Below are 12,669 nucleotides of genomic sequence, written 5' to 3'. Positions count from 1 at the left end.
GCCCCGCAATGAAGTTCTGCCCCCACTGTGCTGAGAGTAAAGAATACATTCTGACTAAAAAAGTATCTTAGCAGGCAGCAATTAGTCCAGTGATAGCATCTCTGTACTGGGCATTGCCATTATGACTGCATTGGCCGTGTCAATCTGCTTCCTTGTATGACATAGTGCTTTCAATTGGGGGGGATATTGCATATAAGCTTTAGAGAAACTGGTGAAGTAAGATTTAACAACATATTGCAAAAAATGTTGACAACTTCATGTGACATTCACTTATTATCACTTAAAATGGGTGATGACACATCATTTATAATGAAATAAAAATGCATGAACATTTCCTAAACTTAGGACAAAGTTTTATTAATAGAATTTATGGGTACAATGAAAAACTGTCATCCAAAAAATCTGTCATTTTTTGGCTCAGTACTATTGCATACTCCCTTATTTTGTTCTGTGAAACAAATTGCTGCTTCATTTCACATGAATATTGAAAGTAGTTCCACCATTTGTTTAATTTCCTCTTATTTTAAGTGCAAAGTCCAAATCCATGACATCAATATGACGTTGCATCACAATATTTAATAAATTATGAATATCTACATGTATTTTGCTTCCAGCATCAATGTCAGTGGAAAATACCCATTTTATTTTAAGTTAATAATTGCCACATATTGTTGTAATAAATACACTGCAGGTCCGGCTTGATTAATTACATACCCCTACTTATTGAGCAGTAGTACTGTATCAGTATAGGTAACGTCCAGTTCAAAGTAAAATTCAGTGTGCTGACCCATACTGGGGCATTGCGCTGGGAGCAGCTGAGCAGAAATAGACCTAGCTACGGCTCAGAATGACTGGATGAAGAAAAGTATTGCAAGAGAATGCATAATAATAAATTACAAGGGAAAGCAAAATATTGTGAGGGAACAGAAAACATATTGTGAGGGAACACAAAATTAGTTCTCAGAAATATTCTGGCTGTGACCCTTTGGGTGCTCCAAAGAAGATCTGTAAGAGGTCATCAGAGTAAAGTAATATGCCTATAGGCTGAAACCTGAAACACTTGAGAGATTTGAAAGTAGAATTGTGTGTGAAAGAAAGTCAAAGATGACATGTTTTAAGTTAAATAACATTTTGTTGATGACTTACATCACATGACTTACATAATGTACTGTTTTTTTTGTATATACTGACTATAACTTTTATTCAGATGTTTCAGGGAAATTGCTGCCATATGTTTTGTCGCTAGCTTTAGTTAAAAAAAAAAGTGTTTATGGTGTCGGGTGCACAACAAGTCCTCCCAACGACAACATAGGTCATTTTAACCAACCTCCAAAAATACGACTCATCGGAGTGTATCCTACTAAAGCACCCTCTTGGCATCTGTTCATGCCTCCCAAAATGCCAATTTTCAATCTCCGTTTCCCGACCGGACCACTCAACATGCATACAATTACTGACTTAGGTTAAGGCACACACCCCTGTGAAGGTTGGGGTAAGGGTTAGGGTTAGAGGGTCAGGTGTGGATGGTATGATTTAACCAGTTCTGTCACCACAGATGCTGTCATTTCTGCCATAGTTGTTGATTGTGTTGTTACAGCTCTGATTTGTGTCCTTGCTGTTCCTGTTCTTCTATTTTCTGTCATTGTGGTGGTAACACCTGTTGCCACAGATAATACTTTGCGTAGAGGCAGATGATTTTGATGCTGTATTTTTTAAATGGGGTTGTGTTGTATTTTGTTGCTACGGATGCACTTTGTGTTTCGACAGATTGTATAATTTGTGCTGGTGTTGTGGTAGATTCAGTTACTTTTGGCGCATTAGCCTCAGCTGAAACTGTTGACTTCAAGTCATTATAAATTCTGTGTTTTTTGCTTTTGGATATTGTTGCCACAGTATTTTCCATGGTTGTAGATGTGGGAGTTTCATGCACTGATGCTGAATGGGTGTCATTGGATACCACTGCCTCACAGTTGACTTTGGTAAAGGTGTCACTGTTCTTGTCGAGGAATTGATCAGTCCTGACACATTATGCACCTCTGTAGAAGTGGCAGAGCCAACAGAAGATGCATTTTCATTTCCATCCAGTAGGGTTCACCACTGATGATTCTGGAGCTTGTGATCAAATCAGCAGATGGACTGGTTTTGCGGTTTGGTATTTTTGGTACCTGTGTGGACAAGCACTAAAAAAATTACATGTACAGGTTCCTACCTGCTGAAAGGGAGTTTTTCCTTGCCTGTGTCGCAAAGTGCTTACTCATAGTGGGAACTGTGTAGTGCATGAGATAACTTTTGTTATGAATTGGCACTATATAATAACAATTATGTGGTTATATATTCATTAACCAACTACTTATGAGCCATGACCATGATATATTTCCTTCTATGCCAAGTAGCCAAATAGCCAACAATTATAAGGGAGTGATCAAACCTGAAAAACAAGAGTGGGGACATATTTTTGGCTACTTGCAAATCATGCCCAATCAGTAATACAATGGGTAATGTTCAGTGGCAGTTGGTGGAAAATTTTCTAGGTAGGTAGGTTTATTGAGATGCCTGTATTAAGTATTACCTCCCAAAAGAGCAAACCTCTCCTTAAAACACAACCTGGTGGCAGAAGCTGTACAGCACATTCACAAACATTAATACCGCTTACAGCGACCCTGTACACAGGATAAGTGGTTGACGATGGATGGATGGATGGATGGATGGATGGATGGTAATGAAATAGGCTATATGTCTATAAGAATAAAAAACATAAGGTAGCATCTATAATATTTTCCTGTGTACAGGGTCACGGGGGAGTAGAGCCAATCCCAGCTGACATCGGGCGAAAGGCGTGGTACACCCTGGAATGGTCCAGTCCAAGGCAGGGACAGCATCTCATTATTTTAGATATCATTTGTGTGCCATATAATGAAACAGACTTATCGGTCTAAAATAACTTTAAAAAATAATCAAATTATAAATTTGACCAAAAAACTGATTGTCATATTTTAACAAGTTTATACATGCATAAAGCTAATTGCTTTAATTATAACTACATTTCCCATAACCACTATTGTAATTAGTATGGAAGCCCGCTAGTCCAAGCAATATTTTCGCATTTCCGTGATACTGCGGCTGTGCTCTTAAAGGAGACGCAACCCAAACAGGCCTAGTCGCTGCCAAAGAAATATGAGGTTTGCTATAGCTTTAAGAAGTAATGCTTAATGTTTGTATACGGTAACTATATTTATCATACAACGTGACCTTTTTTTATTAATAAGCTAGGTAATAAAATGCTTGCGTATTGACTAAAAATGTACTCCTGACCGAGCTAACAAAACTTGGCCCCACTAACGTCAGGGCCTTCCACGTTAACGTTACGTTGCTCTTTCATTTTCTATGTAAATAACTGACCGAATAACAAAAGTCTGTAAGGGTTATAACAGTTAAAAAAGAGCGGCATGGACTCTGAAGAAGACAAGGTTTCAAGTAACGTTACTCGTCCAGAGATTGAGACAACCGGAGACTCAACGGAGGCCGCCAGCCCATCCCCGGACTTGACTGAATCGTCCAGCGGTAGAAGAGGAAGTAAAAGGCGCATGAAAACCGCAGTGACCTCCCCGGACTCCGGTGACTGTCGGTCTGGGACCGGGGGTCCTACCCGTGTTTTGCGAGTCAGGGGAGCTAAAGCTGGCAAGACTAGTGAGTCCAAGAATGCCCCTTGCATGAAAAAACAAACGAGCCTGCACCGTGGACGTGGGAGACCTGCGGGACGACGCACCAAAAACACACCTGCCATGCAGTAAGTGCGTGCACAAAGGCACATCAACCAATTTGCTGTAAGTTACACTATTATTGCAAGAAGTTAGCTAACTTACATCGCTTGCAAGAAGGCTTCTTAGGTTAGAAGCACTTGTGAGATTGCACTGCAAGAAGGCTTGGGGCTGTAATTGTCGGAAGTGTGCAATATCGCTGAGGTTTCTTAAAGCTATAGGTTTACAAGATGTTGACACAGCTACAGATAAGTTGCATGCATGCTTGTGCGCTTGTTATCCTGTTTAGTTCATTGTCAAAGGGCTGTAGAGTTAGAGCATACAATGTATTTTTCTAGGTAAAGACTGATTTTGATTTGCACCTGCCTGTCATTCACTGTATTCTCTCTCTTGCAGACCTATATTAAATAAATCGACGGCCAAAAAAGGTACAAAGACACATACTTTAGTAAATCACATCCATTAGCAGGAATTGTATTTCTGTAATTTAACACACATGTCACTAATACACAGGGACTCTGACTTCCTTAGCATCCAAACATGCTCTTGGACCAAAGGTGTCCAAATCTAGAAAGGGCAAAGGGAGACCTCTAACCCGGGCCTCTCGCACCACACCAGCAACAGCATGGCAGCCTGAAGCAGAGATTGAGTCTTCATCATGTGGTAAAGCTAAAAACACATGCAATTTTTTTACTTCAGACTGTAAAATTTAACAAATGTCAATAATACTTCAAAATATTAAACAGCTGCAATCTTCTGAAACTGAAATGACATTCATTATCATTGTTTTTCAGGAGCGGAAACAGATGCTTTGAAAGAAAGCAATGACAAGTGAGTGGTATACAAGTTATTAAATGAGCAGCAGAGAAAATGTTGGATTTTTGTTTGATATGATTTGATTATTAGCGTTGCAGATCCTGTCGAGGCTCTTGACAAGGACCCTCCATTCAGAGATGACCCAAATGACCTTGTCTATAAATCCGAGACAAAGACGTACGTTGAGCTCACTACCTTTCAGATTTGAGATTTAGTCATGAATATAACTTTGTAAGAAGACTTCCATCATGAAATTACATGACATCAAATGTTAAAATGTTGACTATAATTGTAAATGATTCTTTATCTCTTAAGACTTAGGGAAAAATCAAGGCGGGGAACAAAGTTGCAACAAAAGGAGGTCAAGGAAGAGGAGTCAGAAAAGGAGGAAGAAGAAAGTGACATTAAAAAGGAAGAGTCAACCAAGATTGTCGTGCAGAGTGAAGATGGAGTGGACAGTAACACAGAGCCACCCAGGAAGTAAGCAAAGTAGGCATTGATAGGACAGAAGGAGAGATGGCACGCAGTAACAATAACTCACTTTCTCACTGGTACCCGAAGCCACACACCCGCTGATAGTCCGCTTACTTTTAAAAGGTTTGCTCAGTGCACCACGAAGGAAGTTGACAACATAGATATGCGCGTAATCTGCAACTGCTTGATTTTATAATTTTTCCATGGTCGTATAATCAGGCCAGACTTATCCACGGACAGCATTAAATGAGTCTCACACTGGAGCTACAGCACCAGTTTCTCAATGAACCATTCTGACCATATCTGATTCATTTTCTGACTCTGAGATGTTCCTTCCTTTTAAGAGGAAGGAATAACGTGTTTTCTTTAGTTCAAATTCTGTGTACTTTTCATTTTAGGAGAGGTAGACAACAAAAAGATGACAAAGCCCCTCGGCTGCCAAAACGGAGGTAATGGTCTTCGTTGTATTCTTTGCTGTAGATGACTGGTACTATTTAGATTGAGAATGATTATAACACAGTTTCTCTTTTTTCTGTCCTCCATAGGAAAAAGCCCCCAGTGCAGTACGTCCGATGTGAAATGGAGGGCTGTGGTACTGTCTTGGCCCACCCACGCTACCTACAGGTTTGCCATCCGGTCAACTGTAACCATGATGACCCAAATTATTTTTCAACCACTGTCTTTAAATTTAGCACCGAACAGCTGCAACAATATTATATTAGCTCAGCCATAGAAACCAAATTGATGTACAGTATTTTTACATACTGTTTTAAATGTTTAAAATAGTTTCACCTGTAAAGGACTATGTGTGGCATTGTATCTTTTAACCAGCTCACACTTTTTCTCTCCTCTTTATTTCAGCACCATATAAAATACCAGCACATGCTAAAAAAGAAGTATGTGTGTGATCACCCCTCATGTGGGCGCTTGTTTCGTCTGCAGAAACAGCTGTTGCGGCATGCTAAACACCATACAGGTGATATTAGGACACAGATGTTCATTTACAAAGTGTTTACACTGGCACCATACATTAATGTTTATATGCATTTGATGACCAAAATAATAGACCATTTCTGAGCTGCTTCAAATTCCAAGTTGTACATTGAGTGTTTCCCACAGAAAGACAGTGTAACATTGGCGGCAGGTGGTTACTTCTACTTCATCATGCACCTTATTTTAGTGTTTACTCACTACTTGAATCTGCTCCCTTTCCCTCCATTTCTCACACACACACACACACACACACACACACACACACACACACACACACACACACACACACACACACCTACACCTACACCTCTGGTCTCTCACTGCGAACACACTGGTTTGCCCTGCCTCCCTGTATGTGTCTGCTCTGCTGACTTTCTCCATCAGCAGTATTATTTATAAAGTCAAAGACACAGAACTCTTCTTTTGGATTTTTCCACCCACCAGTTATTCCAGCAGCTGGTGCTCACATGTGGAGGATTTTTGTTAATGGTGAGCCTATTGAAGCGATTAAACCAACGTGGTACCGAATGACATCTGCACTGGTGTGTTCACTGTTGCTTTACCTGGTCTGTGCTTGTAAAATATCCACAGAGTCTGCATCTTGTAACGTAATACCAGATAACATCTCTGTAGGTGTTACTCTGCTAAATGCTTAAATGGATCTGCAAATATACTTTGGCAGCCGTTAATATACCTGGGCAGCCCACCCATGTAAAGTCTATATGTGGGGAAACACTGACATTACAAGCCAAGAGATGGTAGAAATATTTTATTATTTGTTTGTTGATCCTGTGACGTAGTTTGTTCATTTCTGCTTGTCATCTGATTTCAGACCAAAGGGACTACATCTGTGAGTATTGTGCTCGAGCCTTCAAGAGCTCCCATAACCTGGCTGTGCACAGGATGATCCACACGGGAGAGAAACCAATACAGTGAGTAGGCACAACATTTTGCAGGACCACGTCACTTTGCAAGCTGTGGATAAGGAAAACTTTAAAATGAGCAAAAGTAAACAAGTCATGTCTTGTGTCCATTATTGCAAGTAAAGAAAGTACATTATTTTAGTTTTATTTCTTTACAAATTATCCATTTAAAATAACTTTCTTCTTTTTTTATGTTAACTACAAATATTGTTAGTGTTACTTGCGTGGAAAAAAAACAAAGGTTTTGAAATATACTAGGTTAACAAAACACATCAAACTCTGAACTTACTGATAGCTCTTTAAGCCCTGTCCTGTTACCTAAACTAAGTGGAGCTCAGTCACAACAGAATCCTGTTCAGTTCACATAATTGACATAACAGTACATACAGTTAGTATATCTGGGTTTGAGTTAGGGCTGCAGCTAACGATGATTTTAGTATTCGAAGCTTCTATAGATTATTTCAACGATTCATCGATGCGTCGTTTAAGAAGTACTTGACTTGCTTGGCAGATAGCAGTTATAAAGACAAAGAATCTGGGTGAAAGGATGGATTAGCACACGCGGGTAGCAGGAAATGTCTGAGCTACAGAGAGAGCTAGAGGTGCATCTCATGATTCAATCATGATTTCATTTAACTGCTAAAGTTGCTGTTATCTTGTCTGTGGTCCGCTGGCAGAACACCGGCTGCTTTCTCATCAGGTGCCATCGTGCTGTTGCCGAGGCGACACGTTTTGTTTTATGGTGGACAGACTGTGACATTACAGAGTTGTTGTTTTCTTTAGCTTGAAATAATCCCATACTTTGGGCACTTTCTTCTTTGTCACTCACTATTTTCTCTCTCTTCCTCCACTTTGCAAACAGCTCCATCATAATCACGTCGTGTTAACTGCGTAAGCGCGATGTGCGACAGTAATAGATGTCCGTGCGAAACAGCGTGCTGTATAGTTATATGGATTAAGCGAAGCGTCGATGCAAAGAATTTGCTTCGATGCATTTTCTTAATCGATGAATCGTTTTAGCCCTAGTTTGAATGAAGAAATAGATTATAAACCCCTTTTTAAATAAACAACCTTCTAAATTGTACCTATTGATGAGTCTGCGTCATCTTGAGTGATAGGAGTATGGTCTAGGGCTGCCACCGATTTAAAGGTGGAGTAAACAATTCTTGAGAACTCCCAATACCATGACAAATACCATGCTACAGAGCGAACAACAAGTAATGTAACTAAAGGCTTCTGCAGATTAGCCGACTTTCAGCATCGGCCGATTGCTGTGTTCACACTACACAACTTGCCGTCTTGTGACGGGATCTTGAAGTCGTTGTGGTGTTCACACTACGTGACTGATCGGTGACAGCGGGTCACACACTACACACGCTGACACCGGCTGTGTCACTCGACGCTGGTCTCCAAACCACGTTTTGTCTGTTGTTTATTATAAAGATAGCAATGATAAAGACAAAGAATATGGGTGAAAGAATGGATTAGCACACACAGGTAGCAGGGATTGTCTGAGCTACAGAGAGAGCTGCAGGGGAGTTAAAAGTGTTTTGCAGAGAAAAAGTAGCTGCCTGCTCTCATTGGCTGGATGTTGATGTCGAGTTGGCTGACTCTTCCAGATATTTGGCATGCTAGATATCTGCCTGGTGTTGGCGATGTGTCAGAAATGTGTCGGGGAGCTGTTCTGATGCGTCGTTAAGTAGTTCACACATAACAACTGGCGACCGCCGATCGATCACTGATTTACCTCTGATTGCAGCCTGACGGTCGTCGAGCTCTCCGGCCGGCAAATTGGGCTTAAAATCGTGTAGTGTGAACTAGGCTTAATGTTAGCTAGGTTGTGGGATAGCACAGCGTACGTAGAATGTTACTGATTCTACTTTTATTGTATGTGTTGTTTTACATAACTCTGTGCTGCTATGTCAACCTAAATTTCCCATATGGGGGATTAATAAAGGTACATCTGATCTTAGATTGGCCAAATTTGACAAAAAGGTGTGTTTCTATTTTATTGTCATGCGAATTTTAAGATGACTCTTCAAATGTTGCAAAAAATAGTAAATGCGAAATATGTGCTTTTCCATCAGCTGGTTTGGAGCGAATAAACCAGGCTACGGCAAGTGTAGTTACGTCAGTAGTTGACGTTACACATGGCTGTAATAAACAAGACATATGGGTTCCAAACCAGAAACAAAACCAGCTGCATGGATCTGATGAAAAATGGAGAGAGGTCCTCAGGAATGTGTTTTAAGAGGGCAAACTGCTACCAGCCATGTCTCCGCGAGTTAAGGGATTATCCGTCAAGACGACGACAGTGGAAACAGCTGATCAGACGCGAGTTACAAGTTCGCTATGTCAGAACTTACTCGCCAAAAGCATGTCCATCTCCCATTTAGCGCATTTACTCTTGTTTGACAAAGGCAAAAACCAAGCGAGCATAAAAACTTCTTCGCGAAAATTAAGAATTTTTTCTCGTGTTTCCATCAACCTTTTTCTAATGCGATACTTCAAAAATGTATTAATTATTTTAATTAATCTAATTACTTAAATATATATTTCTGTGGCATCAGAAATGGTTCCAGTTCCAGGACTGAGAGGCAAGCAAGGGGACTGAACATTTTGTTAATTTCTTTCAGCATAGTATAACATCACCCAAGTGTTGCTGAAAACACAGGAAGAAAAAACTTCCACTGAATATTGCAGACTCCCAAGTTGACCTTCCCAATCATAGAATCTCATATTTGAAATAGTAGTGGAGTACATGTAACTAAAGTTCTTTACTTAAGTACTATTCTGTGGTACTTTATTTAATTGTTTTCATTTAGTAACTTTATACTTCTATATGTGACAGCCGTAGTGAGAAATTACTTTGCAGATAAAAATCTATTATGAGTATATAAAATACAATGCATCATTATACCGTGTATACCAACTAATAGTATATAAAATAGCTAGCATCAGCTCCATCTTGGCAGTGCTACAGTATTTATTGATAATATTACAATACAACATTTAAATATTTTGTATCGGCAAACAATACTAATCCAGTAGGATACTGTATAATGTATAACTATGTGAATGATAATTTTGCCTGCACAGTGAGTACTTTTACTTTTAAATGGTAAGTAAATTAGCTGATAATACTTTTTGGCATTTACTTGAGTAACATTTTGAATGCAGGACTTTTACACTCTGGTATAACTACTTTTACTTAAGGAAAGGATGGAGTAAATTTCTGGTAATTCAAAGATGAAACATCACGAATAATACATGAGCTTTAGATCACTAAAACCTGTTCTATGTCTCCACCCTGTGGCAGGTGTGAGATCTGCGGCTTCACCTGCCGTCAGAAGGCCTCCTTAAACTGGCACATGAAGAAGCATGATGCAGAAGCCTCCTACCAGTTCTCTTGCTCCATTTGCGACAAAAGGTTTGAGAAAAAGGACTCAGTTGTTGCCCACAAGGCCAAGAGCCACCCCGAGGTGCTCATAGCTGAAGCCCTAGCAGCTAATGGGGGCTCTGTAATAAGCAGTCCCACCCCCATCGCAGCGACGGTCCCGGCGCTCACCCAGCCTGACCAGCCCTCTGTCAACCAGGAGAGTGAGGAAGCGGCAAGTGGTACGCTCACTCCACTGCAGCAGGTGGTGCTCCCACTTGCTCCACAGACTCAAATAGATGTATCTCAAGGCCAGTTCCTCCAGCTGCCCACGCATCATGTGGTGCAGGTGGCACATCAGCAGCAAGCTCCAACGTTGCTGCACCTCACCACTGCTTCTCCTGCTCACCTTTCTAACACTAGCCACCCCCAGTTCATCCACCTCTCCACCCTTCCTGCCAGCACTATCACATCCATGTCCACTGCTGACACCCAGAGTACCCTCCTCACCCTGAGCTCTGTCACCACGCTGGCCTCCACAGCCTCTCTGGCTTCCCAGCAGGCCACGCAGTGGGGCAGGGAGGTCAATGAGGATGCACAGCTGCCGGGGGAGGGAGAGCTGTGGGACAGGGTGGTGGTGGGCGGTGGTCATCAGGGTGTAGGGGAAATGATGTGGGAGGGTAACGGGGAGAGGAGGAAGGAAGATGAGGGGATTATTTGGGAGAGGGAAGGAGAGAGACAGATTCTGTTACAGTGTGCCGAGGTGCATGGAGATAGTTTAATCTAGATAGAAGGCCACAAAATGAGCGGACCGGGCTCTTCATACACAGTAAGCTAAAGCAGACACAGACTGTTTAAATATTTGAAATAATAGACTTTGTCGATGGAGTGTAACACAATAGTCAAATACAGTACATAGCTATAGAGAGCTACTTTACATCAGGGAGTATGATTTATAAGAGATTACATACACTTCTTTTACCACTTAATTAATATTTTACTGAACTGTGGTTTTGTCACCCATGTGTTTGTATATATGTGCGTATGTCAAGACATTTTAGGGATTAAAAAGACTATAAGGTGATTGTACATATTGTACAAGAAAGTCAAATGACATTTATGCCCCAATAGTATCCCTATTGTTGTTTAAATGTGTCTTTTTGCAACATGAATGGAGGAGTATCATTGACACACTCTTGTAGTTTCAGTTACTTTAAAAGTTACAGAAAAAATGTACTGTGAGCAGCAACTACAACCAAATGAGGTTCTTGGTGTAAATCATCTTTGTTTTTACGATTCCAGTTTAAAATGTATTTAAAATGTATTGAATTTTTAGTCTGGACCTAGTTGTTTTTTGCTATCAGTAGAGGTTCTGACAAAAAGAAATCAGACAAAATCTAAATTAAGTAGTGTTTGAAATCCTTCGAGTAAGGCAAGATATTTCCTTTATGGATCCTTTCACTGCAGACTTTGACTTTGATTTTGACTTGTCATGTTAGGATAGGCACAGGTGTTAGTTATCAATAACATTAACGTGACAGTGAGCCATCATGCGCATCATACAAGGACCCTGATTCCCTACTTATGACATGTCAAAAGGCCTTTGGTTTGTGTTCACCTTCTAGGATCTGAAAAGTGTCACTTCTTTGCCGTATTGTACCATATGACAATTCTTGCTTTAATATTTTTTCACAGTTAAGACTATGCGGGCAGTAGTATTATAATGGAAATCGTCAGCAGTTGTCTTTTGAAGCAATCTTGGATAATAAAATATACCTCACTGCCACTACTACTGAGCACTCCTAATCTTACAATTTTAATTTATCAGAAAATGTATTCAGAATAACTATAATAAACAGTTTGTGTTCTGAAGTCTCTTATTCTAGAGTTGTTCTTTAAACAAGATTATACAGTTCTAGTTTATGTATGTATCAGGGCTATTACACACTAATAAACATAAATATGAAAGACAAGACCAATAAAGCAGACAAGCGGCATCAAAGCATATATAGGAGTTAACATAATTTACATTTTTAGTTAATATTTAATAAAAACCGAAGACGTGCAAATGTAACTTTATAATAAAGGACTACGCAACTATAATTTCATAACAGCACAGTATCACAAATCACAATCCGGGTGACAAAATTATAGATTATAAACATATTTATACATATAACGTTAAGGACTCAAGACACATGAAAAGGGTACACAACATCTATAATGTACTTACAGTAGACTATATACACTACTCAAAAAAATAAAGGGAACACTACATAACACATCCTAGATCTGAATGAATGACATAATCTCATTAAATACTCCTTTC

The 12,669-nt window shown here is 40.0% G+C and overlaps 1 protein-coding gene across 2 annotated transcripts; it reads left to right on the top strand.

Annotated features, from left to right (window-relative positions):
* The first annotated feature begins 3,123 nt into the window (after positions 1–3,123).
* LOC123981028 (E3 ubiquitin-protein ligase ZFP91-like) lies at positions 3,124–12,212 on the top strand. Of its 2 annotated transcripts, none has more exons than XM_046065630.1 (11): positions 3,124–3,787; positions 4,155–4,186; positions 4,290–4,421; positions 4,553–4,589; positions 4,665–4,751; positions 4,890–5,054; positions 5,447–5,497; positions 5,594–5,672; positions 5,910–6,024; positions 6,874–6,973; positions 10,284–12,212. In XM_046065630.1, the coding sequence occupies exons 1-11, from the start codon at positions 3,447–3,449 to the stop codon at positions 11,125–11,127; spliced, it is 1,983 nt and encodes a 660-aa protein (XP_045921586.1). In that variant the 5' UTR covers positions 3,124–3,446; the 3' UTR covers positions 11,128–12,212. The 2 variants fall into 2 exon arrangements, with proteins under 2 accessions (XP_045921586.1, XP_045921585.1); XM_046065629.1 differs by having other exon boundaries at positions 4,272–4,421.
* The last annotated feature ends 457 nt before the right edge of the window (positions 12,213–12,669 follow it).

The sequence above is a fragment of the Micropterus dolomieu genome, linkage group LG12 (genome assembly GCF_021292245.1).
Source record: "Micropterus dolomieu isolate WLL.071019.BEF.003 ecotype Adirondacks linkage group LG12, ASM2129224v1, whole genome shotgun sequence".
NCBI classification, from domain to species: Eukaryota; Metazoa; Chordata; class Actinopteri; order Centrarchiformes; family Centrarchidae; genus Micropterus; species Micropterus dolomieu.
The sequence above is the reverse complement of the archived record's forward strand: the minus strand, read 5'-3'. Positions and strand labels throughout refer to the sequence as shown.